This window comes from Urocitellus parryii, chromosome X (genome assembly GCF_045843805.1).
Source record: "Urocitellus parryii isolate mUroPar1 chromosome X, mUroPar1.hap1, whole genome shotgun sequence".
In the NCBI taxonomy this organism is placed as follows: Eukaryota; Metazoa; Chordata; class Mammalia; order Rodentia; family Sciuridae; genus Urocitellus; species Urocitellus parryii.
This window is the reverse complement of record NC_135547.1, coordinates 107,442,953-107,460,161: the sequence shown is the minus strand read 5'-3', so window position 1 is coordinate 107,460,161 and position 17,209 is coordinate 107,442,953. Positions and strand designations below refer to the sequence as shown.

Sequence of the window (17,209 nt, the reverse complement as noted above, 5' to 3'; positions counted from 1 at the left end):
TGGGGAATTCTGTTTTATGGGTTTAATGCAAGGACAAGTTTAAAGAAGTCATTCTTACTGAAAGGTGGTCACTGGCATATTTGTACAGACCATGTGGGGCATGAGGGTCAGTGGGGCCAGTCAAGTTGGCCATATGTACTGTCCCTTAGGGAGGTGGACACCAGGAAAAAGTGATATAAGGCAAATATCTGGATCACCTATGTCCAGGAACCAAGATAAGGTGTTGAACTAGAAATGTGTCAAAGGTGACTAAGCCCTGTATGAGAAAGTTAAACATATTTAAAATGGATGCTGAGAGAACATAAATGATAAAAGAATTCACAGTAGAATTTTACTTTTTTCCCCTAGTGAAAGGAAGGGCCTATTTAGGGAACCAGAAAGTGCCTATTAAATTCTAAATTTTGAATTGTAAAAATGGAACTTTGGAATTTTGATACCAGAGATGGGAACTCCTGACCCAGTGACAATAGAAATGAAACTGGGTCAAAGATTATGAACACACAGTCAAAGCTTTAATTGGGAAGATAAAAGCAGTGGTAGTTTCTCCTTGAAGAGAAAGGGGAACAGCAACTGATTAAGAGAAAATTCAGGCTGAATAAAGAAAGGAGCTAGCATTACATTGCAAAGCTGAGGTAGGACTGCTAGGGTGTAGTATTTTTCCTCTAGTCATAAGTATGGTCAATTTTTTTGGAGTTTCTTGTGGAAGATCCTTGGAGACATCTTGGTATCATCTTGTTTCTGTGGTAGAATTTGATTAAAAGGGTAAGGAAGGGCATAGTTCAAACATTGTTGAAGTTGGGGACAGTAGGGAAAGATTTTAGGAGGTAATAGGTTATGGATAAAGGTCCAAGAGTGTATTCCCTCTTGTTCCTACCTATCTCAATTTGAATTATCATATTTAAATAATGCAACTAGGTTAATTGAAGTCAGGTTTACAGTGAAGATTTTAAGTAAATACTTTTTCACAAAAGTTTTCTATTGTGTGCTTTTTATTTTCTTTTACCTCTGTACCTCTCCTCTATTCTGTGTTCTTTGGAATATTCAAATGTACCTATCACAAATGAAGAACTTTCCTTTTCTATACTGAGCTACATCTATGTTTTGAGAACCTCTAATATGTTTGATATTATTATATTATAAAGGATCTAAACTTTATTGGTTGTTTTGGCAAGTACTTTATAGTTTTGGAAAGGGAACAACAGAAAATTAGGGAGTAGTTGATAATTGTGTCCTGTTAAGTGGATGGGAATTAGAACAAGTCCATATCAGTATGGATTTTTTTCCATGCCTGTTATAGTAGAGGTTCATCTTAATTTGGACTTTACAGCATGTATTGGATGGCATTAGGAAAAGGGAAAATTGAGGAACAGCATGACCAAGCTTTGAAGTTAAAAATATGTATATATATTTTACCAGAATGAAAATTGATCAGATTCAAGCATAGGTTGACTTACATATTATTTTTAATAGAACTAATAGTGATGATAATGCTCAATAAGTCCTAACTGCTATTATAGTAGGATTGTACTGACCCTGTGAAGTAGATTTACTAGACTTATTTTATGAATTAATTACAGAAACCTGTATAACTTATTTAATATCATGTAGCTTTTAGTTGAAGTTAAGCCCAAAATGTGTGTTCAAGTTTGGATAGATTTGGATCTGTAAGAGCACACTGACAACCATGCACAGAATAGTAGACTTAATACCTTGGACAGCTTGGGACAAAAAGGGTCATGAAGGAGAGTTTAACATGCCATGGGTGGAATGTGTTATTTCAAACACATCATTCTACTGAGAAACAGCTAGAAAAATGAAATGAAATTCAGAGGGACTAGAAAGAAGGTTACTAGAGAAGTGATAAGTTATGGGACCAAGATAGAATAGAGAAAGGGAGCCCTGAGAGTTAAGCCTGGCCTGATATTTGGGGTTGCTTATCCCCTAATGATATCCATGGGTTCTGAAAGGAGGATCTGAGAGGCTAAGCAGCACTTTTTATAGATAGGAGTGAAAAAAATGGAGTCAGGTGCTGCCAAGAATGGGGATGAGTATTGGTAAAATCCCAGACTTAGGATTGGGACTGTGAAGAGTCAAATCCTAAAGATTAAAATAATATGAAACTCTGATTGAATTAATATTATTTGAGATTGCTAATGCTACTAGCCTTTCAGAAACAGAAGTAAACCACTTCTTGGTAAAAGACAACATTACATAGATTATCTCTAAAAATTTCCATATGTAATGTCTACTTTTCAAAAATAGCCACACATATAAAACAAGACAGGAATGAAAACCAACATGAAAGAGTGATATTAAAGCTAAACTCATAGGAAATTCCAATATTAATCATCAGATTTTTTTCTGGTACTAGGAATTGTATCAGGAGCACTTTGCTGCTGAGCTACATCCCACTTTTTTTTTAAGAGAGAGAGAATTTTAATATTTATTTTTCAGTTTTCGGCAGACACAACATCTTTGTTTGTATGTGATGCTGAGGATCGAACCTGGGCCGCACGCATGCCAGGCAAGCGCGCTACCGCTTGAGCCACATCCGCAGCCCCCATCCCCACTTCTTTTTATATTTAATTTTGAGGCAGGGTGTTGCTAAGTTGCTGATGCTGGCCTCGAAATTGCAGTCCTCCTGCTTCAGCCTCCCAAGTCACTGGGATTACAGGCATGTGCCACTGCATCATCAGATTTAAAATAATAATAATAATAATAATTAACATGTGCAAGGAATTAATTGATAAGATTGATATTCTTGACAAAGAATTGGAAATTAATTAACAAATGGAAATTTTAGAGCTGTATTAAGAACTCACTTGATACATTTTACATCAGAATAGACACAGCTGAAACAAACCAATGAACTGAAAGAGAGATAAGAAGTAAATATCCAGACTGAAACACAAAGGAAAGTTTAGAAAATACAGAAAAAAAATCCAAGTGAAATATGGGCTAAGGTGAGAAAATCTAACATTGTAATTGGAGCTCCAGAAAGAAGGGAGAGAGAAAATGAGGAAGAAATAATATTTGAAAGAAAATTAGAAAAAGTTTTCCAAAATTGGTTAAAGATATCAAACTGCATATTCAAGAAGCATTATGGTGCCCAGACAAGAAAAATACTTAGAATATCATATATAAACATATACTGACATCTGAAGACAAAAAGGAAAATGTTAAAGTAACCACAGGAAAAAGAAACATAATCTTCAAGATAGCAACTCTGGGGAGTTTTAGGTGATTTCTTAATGGAAACAATGCAAAGTCATGATGTGATGAAATAATCTTTAAAGTGCTGAAAGAAAAAAAATCTTCCTAGAGTTCTAGATCCAATGAATATATCATTCAGAAATGAAAGTAAAATATAAAGGCCAAGACAAAAACAAAGTACTGTAGACTGGTAATTTATAAACAACAGAAATGTGTTGGTCACAGTTCTGGAAATCTGTAAACTCAAGAAGAACAAAGGCAGCAGCAAGTTTGATGTCTGATCAGGGACTTTTCTTCATAAACTGCCTTCTGTGTATTCTGACATGGCTGAAGGGTCAAGGGAGTTTCCTCAAGCCTTTATTTTAGGCTACTGATCCCATTCATAAAAGTTGGCCCTTGTGATTTAATCACTTCCCAAAGGTCCCACTATGTAATACTATTGCTTTGGATGTTAGGTCTTAACATACAAATTTTTGGGAGACCACATTGTTCATATTGTAGCACCCACTAAAGGAAAAGCTTAACAGTGTTAAGAACAAAACTAATAATCTCAAATGGAAATGTGGAAATTCAGGAAGGAATGCAGACCACTAGGAAGGGTAAATATGCAGATTTTGACTGTATAAAGTGATAACTCATTTTGATGCTTAAAACATTTTAAGAATTAACACATTTGGTAACAGTTCTATGTGAAGGGAATTTGGTAAATGAATCTATAGTGTTTAAAGGTCCTTGTGTTATCAAAGATGCATGTTATAAGCATTAAAAGAAGAGTGAGATATAATAAGTGGAATGATATTTTAAAAGAAGGAAGGGAATACGAAACAGGACAAGTAGCAATTTTTTCTTTTTTTTTTTTGAGACAGGTTTCTGTAAGTTGCTGAGGCTGATCTTGAACTTGACATCCTCCATCCTCAGCTTCCTGAGTAGCTGGGATTACTTGTGCACACAAGTAGCATATAAATCTAAATATGTATGTAGTTATATGTAAAATGACAAGATTCTCTGCCATAAAATCTAGCAAAAGATTCAATTAAAACTGCCAGTGAGGGCTGGGGTTGTGGCTCAGTGGTAGAGTGCTTGCCTAGCATGCATGAGGTACTGAGTTCGATTCTCAGCACCATGTACAAATAAATAAAATAAAGGTCAATCAACAACTAAAAAATATTTTTAAAAAGTGCCGGTGAGTTGCTTAATCCAATGAGAATGAAGAAAAGGAAATATACAGCTTGTATGTTTGCATATTGGATATGGTATAAAGTTGAAGGGAAAAAAAAAACCAGAGATGTGAGATTTCTATCCTGAGATACTGGAAGAAAATTAAGTCATATATAAGGGATACCAATCTGGGATGAAAAAATAGGAAAAAGTAGCTGTTTTGGATGAGGTAAGTATTAGACTTGAGATCAAAGCTGATTTTTGGGCCATTAGAAATTTGGTTGTTCAATATGTAGACTTGAAAGTTGATAATAGATGTAGTCATATCAATTTATTTTATGTGAATTCACTGTAGAATGAATATAAAATTATGCAATGGAAATTTAGGTGCCTTTTTATGTTCCAAGTTCTGTGATGACCCCTAAACAAATAATGACAAACCAGGTATACACACCAACCAGAGGTCCTTGCCTCTGTGTCTCAGAAGTTCCTAAGGATATGAATTTTGAATTTAGAAGGAGAAAGGGGAACAGAACAGGAGGAGAGAGAAGTAATTAGTTAGAAAACCAAATCACCAAGTAATTGCAAGGATAGATTCTACATCTGGTTTTATTTCTTCAAAGAAAATACTAAGGTGTCATATCTTCATGTAAGTCTTCAGTTAAAAATACCATCATAATATAAAAACTTTAGAATCTTTATTCTAAAGGTGGGATTGATGGAATCGGATTTTATTTTCCTTTCCTTCTTTCTTTCTTTCTTTTTCTTTCTTTCTTTCTTTCTTTTTTTTTTTTTTTTTTTTTTTTTGTCATGCTGGGGATTGAACCCAGGGCCTTGTGCATGTGAGACAAGCACTCTACCAACAGAGCTATATCCTCAGCCCTCTGGAAACAGATTTTCACATACATTTGTCTTTGAGCTACTTTGGTTTTATTTATATCATAGTATGTACGTTTCCCTCCCCCTCCCTCTCCCCCACTATCAGTTTGAGCTGCTATAGTAAAAATATTATAGATTGGATTGCTTATAAAGCAGACATTTACTCCTCACAGTTCTGTAAGCTACAAGTTTGAGATCAAGGTTGTCAGAAGATCCTGTGTCTGGTGAGGCCCTGTTCTCTGATTTGTACATTTATACATTTCTACTTGTATTCTCATGGTTGGTAATAGACAGCAAGAAAGCCAGCTTTCTTCTATCTTTTTGTAAAGGCTCTACTTCCATTCATGAAGGCTCCACCCTCATGACCTGATTATCTCCCAAAGGGCTACCTCCTAATACCATCAAATTAGGGTTAGGATTTCAAGATGTTAATTTTGGTAGTATATAAACTTTCAGTCCACAACACTCTCTTTGTATGTTTTTTTTCTTCCTTGTCTCCTCCTCTTGTAAATTTCTGACACTTTAGGTCCATCCTCTTCATTTTTGTCTTTTAGTAAATTAAGTAACTGATGAACAATATTTATTACAAACAAGAAAATGAGAGGAGTAGTTAATGTTTCTCTTTTTTTTAAACAAAATTACCTTTTATGTGGCCTTATACTATGACTCTGGTGTCCTTGGTAAGCAATAAATACCTTCATCCCCAGTATGATAACAGGGAAATCAAGATAAAAGAATTCCAGGGTACTGTGGATAGGATGTGGATGTTGAGAGGAAGTTGAATATTGAGAAAAGCTATTTGTTCTTGATTGCAATAAAGGTGTGTTTGTTTACTGATATCTTTTCTAACAGATAACAATTATAAGTATAGGAGAAAAGTTTTGATGGTCCATTGAAGTACAGATGGTTTGCTTTAGAAGTTCTGTGTATTTTTTATAGTTTATGCGTTAATTCTGAGATTAACAAGGTAAATTCTAGTGCCACTGTGCCATAATGCAGCCATTTACTATGATGACTTCATTGGTGGAGTCACAAGAGCTTTGGGGCCCTGAATCTGAAGCAGGCCTTTGACTTCTCTCCCCTTTCTTCAGTTATCCTTGTCTCCCTGTAACTTTTGTCTTTCCCTTTTAGCATTATCTTCACTGATACTCTTTTCCAAAAGATTTCTTATGCTCACTCAATTTTCTAAGCCTTTTCCTTCCAAATTCAACTTTTATTAGTGGTCTACATGCCTTGCTGTCTTCAAACCATACACTAAACTGATAAACACAAAACTTATCCAAGTGATTCAAATGCAGAGTGGGAGAAGTCTTGAGTCCATAATATTTAAATGTGCACACACACACACACACTTATTTCATTAATGCTACCAGCAAAATGTTCAAACTTAACTAGGATTTTTGAAGAATTTCCCCTTATTGGCCAGGTTGGGTCACTCACCACTGCAATTGTTTATTATACATGGTACACTTAGTACAATATGACTCTCACTATGGTAGCTTTCTACAGACACAATTAATGTTTTAATGTAAAAATATCAGTCATAAAAAATCAGTCATAATAAGGGATAATATCCAGTGAGACAAGAGTCACTGGTTAAACACTTTTGGTGTATTGAAAAACCATCCACAAAAATAATTTCTTTGTAAAACTTTTTCCTTATTTAAATGGTATTGAAGTTTTTTTCTAACATGTTGGATTTAAAGTTCCCTATAATATAACTGTGCAACTGTTAAATTTTAAACATTGTTCATTCTTGCCCTCCTTTTTTGACTTATCAGTTAATTCTGAGCCAGTTATTAAACCTCTCATCATCTGTGAGATCTGAATGAACCTTGAGCTCAATGCTTTTATATTTTTTTGTAGAACTGGATTGTTTCAAAAAATTAGCAAGAAAGAAAACCAGAGATGGCAAACCACCTAAAACTACTAAGTGCACTTGTGTGCATGTGCGTGCGTGCGTGCATGCGTGTGTGTGTGTGTGTGTGTGTCTGTGTGTGTGTGTGTGTGTGGCGGGGGGGCGCTGTTATGGTCTCTTTGGAAGGGAGAAGATATTTTATCTTTGTAAAATCTAGGACATTCAGCTTCATCAAACTTTATTCTCAATTACTTCAAGACTTTTATTACCTAATTCTTTGAAAGCTTTGTAACTCCTTGAATCCTGAGAAAAGTAATACTACTGTATTTTGTAGTGATTGAATTCTTCAACACTGGCTAGTTTAAATTTTAAAAAAAGTCTTAGCGTTCAACATTGAGGTCTTTAATCTTTAATATTTCTTTTTATCCCATTTAAGACCCACATCATAGATATTTAATTCTGGATTCAAGAGTCTGAGTTCAAATTCTGGATTTTCCACCTCCACCTATTCTATATCTTTTCCTTTGACAGTTAAACTGTGAAAATTTAAAGTTTGGACATTGTAGGCGTAAGGTGAAGATCAGTGAGTTAATTCATGTAAGGTACTTTAACTCTGGCAGATTATAAGGTACTTCAGTAAGTATTACCCATGGCTACTGTTCTGAACTAGCCAATAGCCTTTAAATTCAGAATGCCAAGTAAAGTTTTATAACTGGATCATTTTCCTAGGGGAAATGGAAAGCCTATCTGGGGTCACCTACACTTGGGCCTGTCATTGGCATTTTGGCTTTTATATACCTAAGAGCCAAAGTAGATTCCTTTCTGCCCCATGTGCATGTGTTTATACACACACACACACACACACACACACACACACACACACACCCCTACCTCTTGAGGAAATAGGTTTTAACTTACTCCTTACCTCCACACTTTCCCACCTATTTCTCAAAATGTCATCAAGTAAGGGACAGTCATCAGTATAGTGTCTTAGCCCTCACAAATGACCTCTTACCCAACTTAATAATTTAACTTATGGCAAGTGGTAAACAGTAGTTAGATCTATTTTACAATTATATTAATGGGGAAAACTCGATAAGATGGTGTGCAACTGTTGGTCCTGGCTTAAGATGTGTTTCCATAAGCTGGAGTCTCCCAGTCATTTCTTTTCTTTTTTTTTTTTTTTTAAAGAGAGAGTGGAGAGAGAGAGAGAGAGAGAGAGAGAGAGAGAGAGAGAGAGAGAGAGAGAGAGAGGAGAGAGAGGAGAGAGAGAATTTTTTTTTTTTTAAAGAGAGAGTGAGAGAGGAGAGAGAGAGAGAGAATTTTTAATATTTATTCTTTAGTTCTCGGCAGACACAACATCTTTGTTGGTATGTGGTGCTGAGGATCGAACCCGGGCCGCACGCATGCCAGGCGAGCGCGCTACCGCTGAGCCACATCCCCAGCCCAGAGAGAGAGAATTTTAATATTTATTTCTTAGTTCTCTCGGCGGACACAACATCTTTCTTTGTATGTGGTGCTGAGGATCGAACCCGGGCCGCACGCATGCCAGGCGAGCGCCCTACCGCTTGAGCCACATCCCCAGCCCTCTCCCAGTCATTTTACTTCTTTTCAAGCTAGAAGTTCTTCAGGACAAACCCTCCCAGTGGAGATTTACTATTTGCCTTTGTTTCTGGTCAGCTGAAAGTAATTTAGATGATATCTAGTGGTTTGATTTTTGGCTTTTATTTTGTTTCTTAGGTGCTTTTTACTTCTATTGTTCTGACAATCCCCAAATTATGTAAATTTGTGAGGTTTATTATTTTAAATACTCCAAAATAATGTCTTTCTCTGTACTATTACTACATAATTAAACCATGGTTCACGTGGACTAAGGCTACTACATTTCTCTTCACTCTTAAAACTTTTACCAGTACTAAATCTGACATGTGTTGGGTATGACTTTATTTAATACATACATGTTTCAGATCATCCAATTTTTTAACTTATTCATTTGATAGTCTGGACCATTTAATTCCAATATACTTACTGTAGATAAAGGACATATCTTCTAGAAGAAGGTGTACGATTGTCTGGACTCCCTGGTATCTATTTTCCTTCAATTGTTTTTTTCCTAATCACTTTGGAAGTTAGCAATTCCCTATTCTTTTTAGACATGCTATTCCTTTCTGTGGAGGTGGCCTTTACCTCCAGCTACCTTACTAGGAAAGTGCTTTCTTGGGGCTATGCTTTCCCAAAGGAACCCTTTTGTGTCTTATAGCAGATGGCCACAACAGATTGTAGCATGCTCCTTAGCATTCCTTTCTAACATCCCTTGGGGATGTACACCCTCATAACATCATGCATTGTTTCAATTCAGTGGTCAATAATCAACTGAGCCACTTTTCTAACTATGATGCATGCATGTGGGCAGGTAGGAAAGAGTCACTTTGAATAAGAAGCAGATATTTACCTGGTCTTCATCCAAATGGAAATACTATTGAACCAGATGTTCAGACTGCCTTTCCTTTTTTCCCCTTCTACTCCATATCTCTTCCTTTTCTACACTCAACATGTAGAAAGATTTTCATTCTGATGAACTTGCCCAACTGATCTAAAGTTCCTAAGTGGTCAAAAAGAGTAAATAGACCTTGAACCTGGCCATCTCTAGCATGAACTGCCATTATTTCTCCTAATGCTCCAGCTGCTCCAGTTTCTCCTGGCCCTTCAGTTCCAGTTGCCGTTGTTCCCTCTGGTGCTTCAGTTCCAGCTGCTGGTACTTCCTCAGGTATTGGTGCTCTGGCTATTGCTTATGTCCCAGCCTTCCAACTCAGATGTGTTGGGGGAAATTGACTGCTGCTGCCAGATCTGGATCTGTCTTCTTTTGATTGTTCTCAGAAAGTACTTGCACAAGCACCTTAGTCCTCCAGCTTGGGGTCTTCTCTTTGGCTTTTGATCTCTTATTCTGCAAATCTAATTCTGTTCATCTTAGCTTCTTTAATGAGTTTTCTAATTTTTTTGTTTTTAATTCAATTAATTATGAGCATTTGTGAATTGCTTGGTAGTTATCAACCACTGACATGTCTCCTTGGCAATTTTACTAATTCATTCCATGCATTTTAATTGCCTTAAAGTCTTTGGCTATAAAAACAAAGTAAATATTATGACAGCCTTCTGTGAGCATGGAACAATGGAAAGAGAAAGACTTCAGAAACCATCAAGTCTGGTCTCCTTATTTTCTATTTAGGAAATCCAGATCAAGAGGGTAAAAGACTGGTCTAAGTCACAAAGCTATTGGTGACAAAGCCAAACAAAGAACTTGTAGTTCATGATGTCACATGCAGTGTTTGATTCTTTCTGGTGAGGATTAACACGCTGAGCACCACTATTGTCAGTCATAACTACAAACTTTCACGTGAAGAATAAAAGTCCAGTTACTAGAGTGATCCTTGTTAAGGAACAGTAGAGTTACAGAGCCACTGGGACTCAGGGAGCCATCAAAATATCTTAAGAGATTGAAACCCATCTAATATTATAAAGAACATGTCCTATGAAAGAGGTTCTCAAGTTTTAGTAATATATTGGATATCTTGAAATCCTCTTACACAAAAGTACAGAGGTTCAGGTTTTATCTAGGCCTGTAACCAGTATCCTGGTGCATAGGGCCTAAATATGTGATATGAAAGTTTTTCAGGTGGTTTTGGCTTGCTTTCTAAATATGAACCATTGCTATGGAGTCTACCAGTATTTTTCAAGATAGGACACTTATTTAGGTCTGGGCCCATTCCCAGACCTACTATCCCACAATTTCAGGGAATGGGGCCCATCATGAAGCTTCCTGGTGAAAGGTATGTCCATTATTAAAATATGAGAAAACACTGGTCTAAGAGGCTTAAGTCCTTAAATAAAGGGGCTAGAGCAATGGCTTTCAAATGTATTGTTCATGTCCTTTTTTTTTTAAGAGAGAGAGGGGGGGGAGGGGGGAGGGAGGGACGGAGGGAGAGAATTAAAAAAATTTTTTTTTTTTTTAGTTATCGGCGGACACAACATCTTTGTTTGTATGTGGTGCTGGGGATCGAACCCGGGCCGCACGCATGCCAGACGAGCGCGCTACCACTTGAGCCACATCCCCAGACCCCGTTCATGTCCTTTTGGCAAGAACTATATTTTACATTGTGGTTCAGCAACCCACATAACTAAAACAAAAGTTTCATAATATTTATCTTATCTAGTGCACTGAACTCAGTATTTACCATTCTAATCTATCCTATTTTGTTTTTAAATTAGGCAATCAGACCCACTAAATTGATTTTTAAACTCATACCTCACTGTAGTTTGAAACACTGAGGATTGAGATGTGCCTGTTAATGTTACATATCACAAATTTAAAATTTTTCGAATTCTTCCACTTTACTGTTTTCTATGCTAGTAATACCTGCTAGGGTTGGTTGCGTGAGAGGAAGTTCCACTTTTTTTTTCCCACAGTCATACAGTATTTTCACTGTATGTACGTATAAAGTGGATTGCCCTTGTTCCCTGGGCATAAGAGATCTTGCCACCTCTATGATGATATCACTACCATATCACTCAGTATAAAATAATAGAAAACTCCAATTAAGTGAAGTGGGGGAAAAAAGAATTACTTTGCTAATACAACTAGTCATCTAAGGGTAGCATAGTGCTATTAAGTGCTGTTTGATTTCAAATTCAGAGATCCCCCTCAAGTCTGTCTTTTCCCAGATGGCTCCTGATGGGGCACATTGAAATCTCCCTTCATGAGGGTAGCAGGCCTACACCAGACACTGCATACTTAGCTGGGAAGAGTTGTGCTTTCAGACTTCCTATAACTTTCTCTTGGGCTCTTTGATCACATATTTTCTTCTGAATCAACCCCTGAGATCCAGACCCAATATTGGAGCTAGAGGTAGGGTCAAAGCTCAGGTAAACCATAAGGCTAAGGGTGAAGGAGACCTGATTTACTAAAGAGAATTTGAGGTACTGGTTCTAGACTTAGGAGGAGTAGATGCTGGTTAGCAAATGCAGATCTCGTCTATAAGCCATCTGTTTTCATAGTCATCTTTTCCCTCTTATTTTCTTGGTTGTGATGAGTCTTTTTCTTGCTGCTTTTTATACCTATGGAAACCATTATTGTATCCTAAAGTCCCCAACTTAAATCTCATGGGAAGTAGCCTCTGCCAGAATCAAGCACAGGGCCCTCAAGAGAAATGACAGTTTAAGTAACTAGAAAGAATTGATTAAAATGTACCACAGTTAAGAATGGATTTTAAATGAAGAGAACAAAGTAATATAGTTAAAAGTAAACAAAACTAGACTATAATAACTGTCAGTATTCAAATGTGTAGTGGGTAAGCTTGTATTATCTTCCCTGGAATCCTTTAAATAGAATATAGGCCTTGAGTTTTTTTAGGAGGTCCTAAAAATATTGAGTGACCATTAATAGATTTAGTTAAGCACAAGACTTAAATATGACAAATAAAGCTCATTCAATTGTATTTATTACCTTTCACAATTGTTGTATGTACTATTTAATGCTTTCTCTTCCTCAAGCCTGATGTCATGAAGCTTTCTACTAGGGGATCAGAAAGTATTTGATAGCTATTTAGTGAAAATAATGTTGACCTCTTAAAATGGCCATTTTTGCCCCTTGCAATCCAGCATAGGGAAAGAATGGTGTCTTTTACATGATTCCATTAACCATTTCAACTGAAAGTTTTTAATGTAAATAAGCATTTCATACACGAGAAACTCAATATTTTGTTCTTTCAATAATAGGATCAGGTTCTCTTTGTCACAGATTGCTACCGAATTTTCTGAGATACACATATTATCCTGGGCTGTGCATTTTACACTGCCGACCAGACTGCCTAGCTCTCAGGTCTTCCTTGCATTCATATATGCGTAGAAAATCCATACTCCAAGCACTTCTTTCATATTTTTTTCTATGAAAAGAATAAAAGAGGCCTAAGGTTTGTATTGTTCTCCTAACTTGGTTTATAATTTAGCATAAAAGCTTTAAATTCTCCTTCATAAATTTATCCTCTCCTAACAATATGCCCATTCATTTCTAATTTTCTAATTTCTGTCTATTAAAAGCTATAGCATTTCAATTGCTTATGTAAACTAATCAGTCTCCTATCCTTGAAAGTGATTTCATTATGAAGTTTTTAATGAAATTTTTTTATATATATTATTGTATTTTGGTCCATAGTGTGGCTTGATCTAAGAACCCAGTCTACCGTTGAAAATCTTTATAAAAGAATTCCAGGAAATAATAACTTTGTCAAGGTAAGAGATCTCTTTAAAAGTATACTATATGAATGTTTGTTTAAAAAAATGTTTGCAGTTTCACCAGAAAGACTATCTGGGCCTTATATCTTTTGGCAAAAAAGATAATTATTTTATACAATTTATAGAATATTTCTTACAGATAACTGAGGCCAAATCAAGTCTTTGCCTTCCTCTCTTCCTAACCCATAGTAGGTTTGAAAATAATACTCCAATTGAAAGGCTGGAGGGGATTATAATGAGTCTCAGTGGCTTAAGCCATATTCCCCAAGGGGTGCTTTCTGTATTTAAGCCATGTTTTCTGAATTCATCCATATTGTTTCCTGTCTGGATTCAGGGGGAGAAAGTAGAAAATACTCTAGCACTTGGTTGAATACCTTTTCCATTTTCTTCATATGCAGAAGGCTAATAAAAATTGCCAAATTTTCAGTCCTTGTGTTGATCTCTCTCTTAAGATAAATGAAGGGAGAGAGAATTTGGGGGCAAGACATTTTTCTTAGGAAGGTCAAGATCAAGTTCTTCTAGAATCAAAAGGAAGTTCCCTTTTTTCTGTTTTTTCTTTTTATATCCTCTTTTTTGTTGTCAGTGGGACACTTAAGGCATTTTCTTTTGCTTCTTGGATCCAAAAATAGTGATCAAATCCCATTATTTGCAGTGATCTAGCAAACCATTCCATGCCCCTCTCCCTACCCAATAATTTCAGGCTCCTCCTGAAAAACCCCTTGCCCATTTCCTATTCTATTCTTTTTGTCACTCTGCCTAACCCTCACTCCCACCTGCAGCTTCACTCTGCTTCAAGGGATGCATGTTTTTCTTCTCTACATTGCCATTTAGGCAACTTTTACATTTCTTGCCTTCATCATAAAAATGAGATGTTATATACTATCTCACTTTTGACTTTGTGGAATCTTCCTGGGTCATCCTATGGCATGACCCTTGGTCCTTCAAGTCAGATAATAATTTTTCCATAAGTTATTTTCTTCCATTATTTCTGAGCATTGATCCTTTTTTCTAGGAAAGCTAGGAAGCCTTGAGTTAAGATCTTTAACTCGTAGGTTGCATTGAAGTAAATTCTTTGGTTTTCTTATGAAACATGAGATAGAAGGGGAAATGTTATCACTTTCAGCAGTTAGGTGCTAAATGAGAATAGAGATCGAAGGGAAAGATACTTGTATTATTTTTAGGTATGAATTTTCTTAACCACTTAACTTTAATCAGCATTTGCAAATAAATTTGATAGTAAATATTCCAACAGAAATAAGAATTGGACCTGATCCATTCTCAAGGAAGATTGATAAGCCCATATGTAAACTAATCACTATCCTATCTGTGACTGTGATTTCATTATGAAGTTTAGCCTTTATTTATTACCTCTAGCCTTTTATTCAATCCACATTCCTTCTGTTCACTGTACTTGCTGACTTGAACCAGCTACTTTGTGACACAGAGCAATTCTGTGTCACTTTACTCTGGTGTGGCTTTGAGTTCTATTTTAGTTTCCAGTAATTTTATATTATTATATTATTTGAATATGTGTATGTGTGTATATAAACAAATGTATTATTATTAAGTTTCGTGTTGGAAAAAATTAAATTTTCCAGCTATAGTCATTTTTATGATTCGATGTAGTTATGATTTAATGTAGTCTCTGTGAATGGGTTAACTATCATTTTTGTGAAATATAAAATAAACTGCAGAGTTTTGGGTTAGGTTCTACATATGATGGTAATGTATTGCAGAAGTTCACATCTACATTGTCAGTATCTAATTATAGGACATCATGTCATTTAATTTTCTCTTTACTTTGCTACGTGGATGTTCTTTGAACTCAAACATAATCACTCTGATCTTTGTTCATGAACGTGCTTCCTGTGCCATGAGATAGGAAAAGTATTTCATTCATAATACAATGGGATTGCCTTTAAAACCAGTGAATATTTTGTGATTTGTTGAGTTCTTTGGTTTGGAGGTTTTATTTAAAACTGTTATAAATTTAATTTTCTGACCGAACTTCATAACTGTTTTAGTCCAAGACAGGCCTTCCACTTAGCACTTACTTCAGTGCAGTGAAACTTCGTTGGCTCCTTGACAATGTGAGAAAAGTTCAAAAGGCTGTTGAAGAAAATAGAGCTCTTTTTGGGACCATTGATTCATGGCTTATTTGGGTATGTTTAAATACAATGTATACGTGGAGGATTTTTTTTCACAACATTTTTAGACTGCCTTGCCTATGTATTTTCTACCACATTTTAAACTTTTAGTTAGCAGCATTCCTGACAAAAACCACTCAAGGCAGCAGAACATTTCAGTCTCCGTTTGAGAGTCATTTTTGTCTACTTTCTCTTTATTTTTTCTTGCCTTATTTCAGTGAAAATGGTGGACAACTATCAAACCATATCTCATATATCTATTATTTTTAGGATAAGTAATTTAGATATAGCTTTTCTCTTCTTTGCCACTAGCCATTTCTTAAGAAGAAATAGCTATTTAACACTACAAAACACTTAGGGTACTTTTGTCATTCGCTTTCAACATCACACAGATGTCTTTTGTGTAATCAAGCCATAATATGAAGGTAAATCAGAGTGGAAATTTCTGTTAATCTTTTTGCCTATGCTGAACATGGACAAGTAAAACTTAACATTTCAAATATTTCCAACAGGTATCTTAAAAGTACATATCCTGTGGTGCTTCTCCCTCTCCCTCATTATATTATTTTAAAAATATTTTTATATACCTTTATTTTATTTATTTATTGTTATATGGTGCTGAGGATTGAACCTAGGGCTTCTTATGTGCTAGGCGAGTGCTCTACCACTAAGCCACAACCCCAGCCCTCATATTATATTATTTTTATGATGATTTTCCAGTATTTCCAAGAGTAATATAGACAGTAGTATAATGAACAACTTTAACTGTGAGCCAGGGACAGTGATCATCAACCTGTGGACTATTTGTTTCAAAGATACCCATATATTCTTTTCTTCCTGCAGATAATTTTAATGCAAATCCTAGACATAATATTTTATTTGTAAATATGCAAGGTTACAAGGGAACTTCAAGGGAATTTTGTCCCAAATCTCACTTGCTGGATCCACAGAGCAGGTCTTTCAGAACCACTTCTAAAATGAGGTGCCTTCTCCTATACTTGGATGGGGCAAGTTGGGCTTTGTGCTCTGGGCCAGGTGTTTTTCCATGTGTGAGTCATAATTGAATGAGTAGCTCTGACAGTGTCTTGAACTAGAGTGAGACAAGAGTAAGAACTGTGAACTGCAGGAGACTGGAGGGAGCACATCTTGGTTTTACCCGGGTGGGATGCCATTTACTCACTTTTGTTCCTTCTCATCTCGTATTGCTTCTGCATAAAGGAAGATAGCATTGCTTCTAGTTCCAGTGGGAGGGTATTAACATGGAGAGTTTAAAACTCCACTTTCAGAATATGTGCTTGGGTCAGTACAGATACAGCCCAATGCCAATTGTCATAAAAAAGAGAAAAATAAAGCAACAGTGACATGGGGCTCTCAAAAATCTTCAGGAGGCAGATATTTCTATTTATTTCACCCAGCCAAATTTAACGAGACTCTGAATTTTCCAAAGATAAGATGAAAACAAAACTGATTTTTTAAACCATCAATTAACTGCAGTTGCACTATTACAGTAAGCCATGAGCCACATGAGGCTGTGAATACTTTAAATGCGGTCAGTCTTAATTGAGATATGCTATGAGTATAAAATACTTAGCCCAAAACAAGAAAGTAAAATGTCTCAGTATCAATTTTTTAATTGATTACATGTTCAAATGATATTTTGGATCCA

At 35.9% G+C, this 17,209-nt stretch overlaps 1 protein-coding gene across 8 annotated transcripts in view; it reads left to right on the top strand.

The window, feature by feature from the left end:
• Positions 1-17,209, top strand: part of Gk (glycerol kinase) — an 80,497-nt gene that overhangs the window by 24,886 nt on the left and 38,402 nt on the right. For 6 of the 8 annotated variants that reach the window (XM_026402621.2, XM_026402619.2, XM_026402623.2 and 3 more), the window contains exons 5-7: positions 9,792-9,875; positions 13,317-13,393; positions 15,421-15,558. In XM_026402621.2, the coding sequence (XP_026258406.1) occupies positions 9,792-9,875; positions 13,317-13,393; positions 15,421-15,558 (299 nt within the window). The remainder of the gene's footprint in view (positions 1-9,791; positions 9,876-13,316; positions 13,394-15,420; positions 15,559-17,209) is intronic. The other 2 variants (XM_026402624.2, XM_026402622.2) reach the window with 1 other exon arrangement.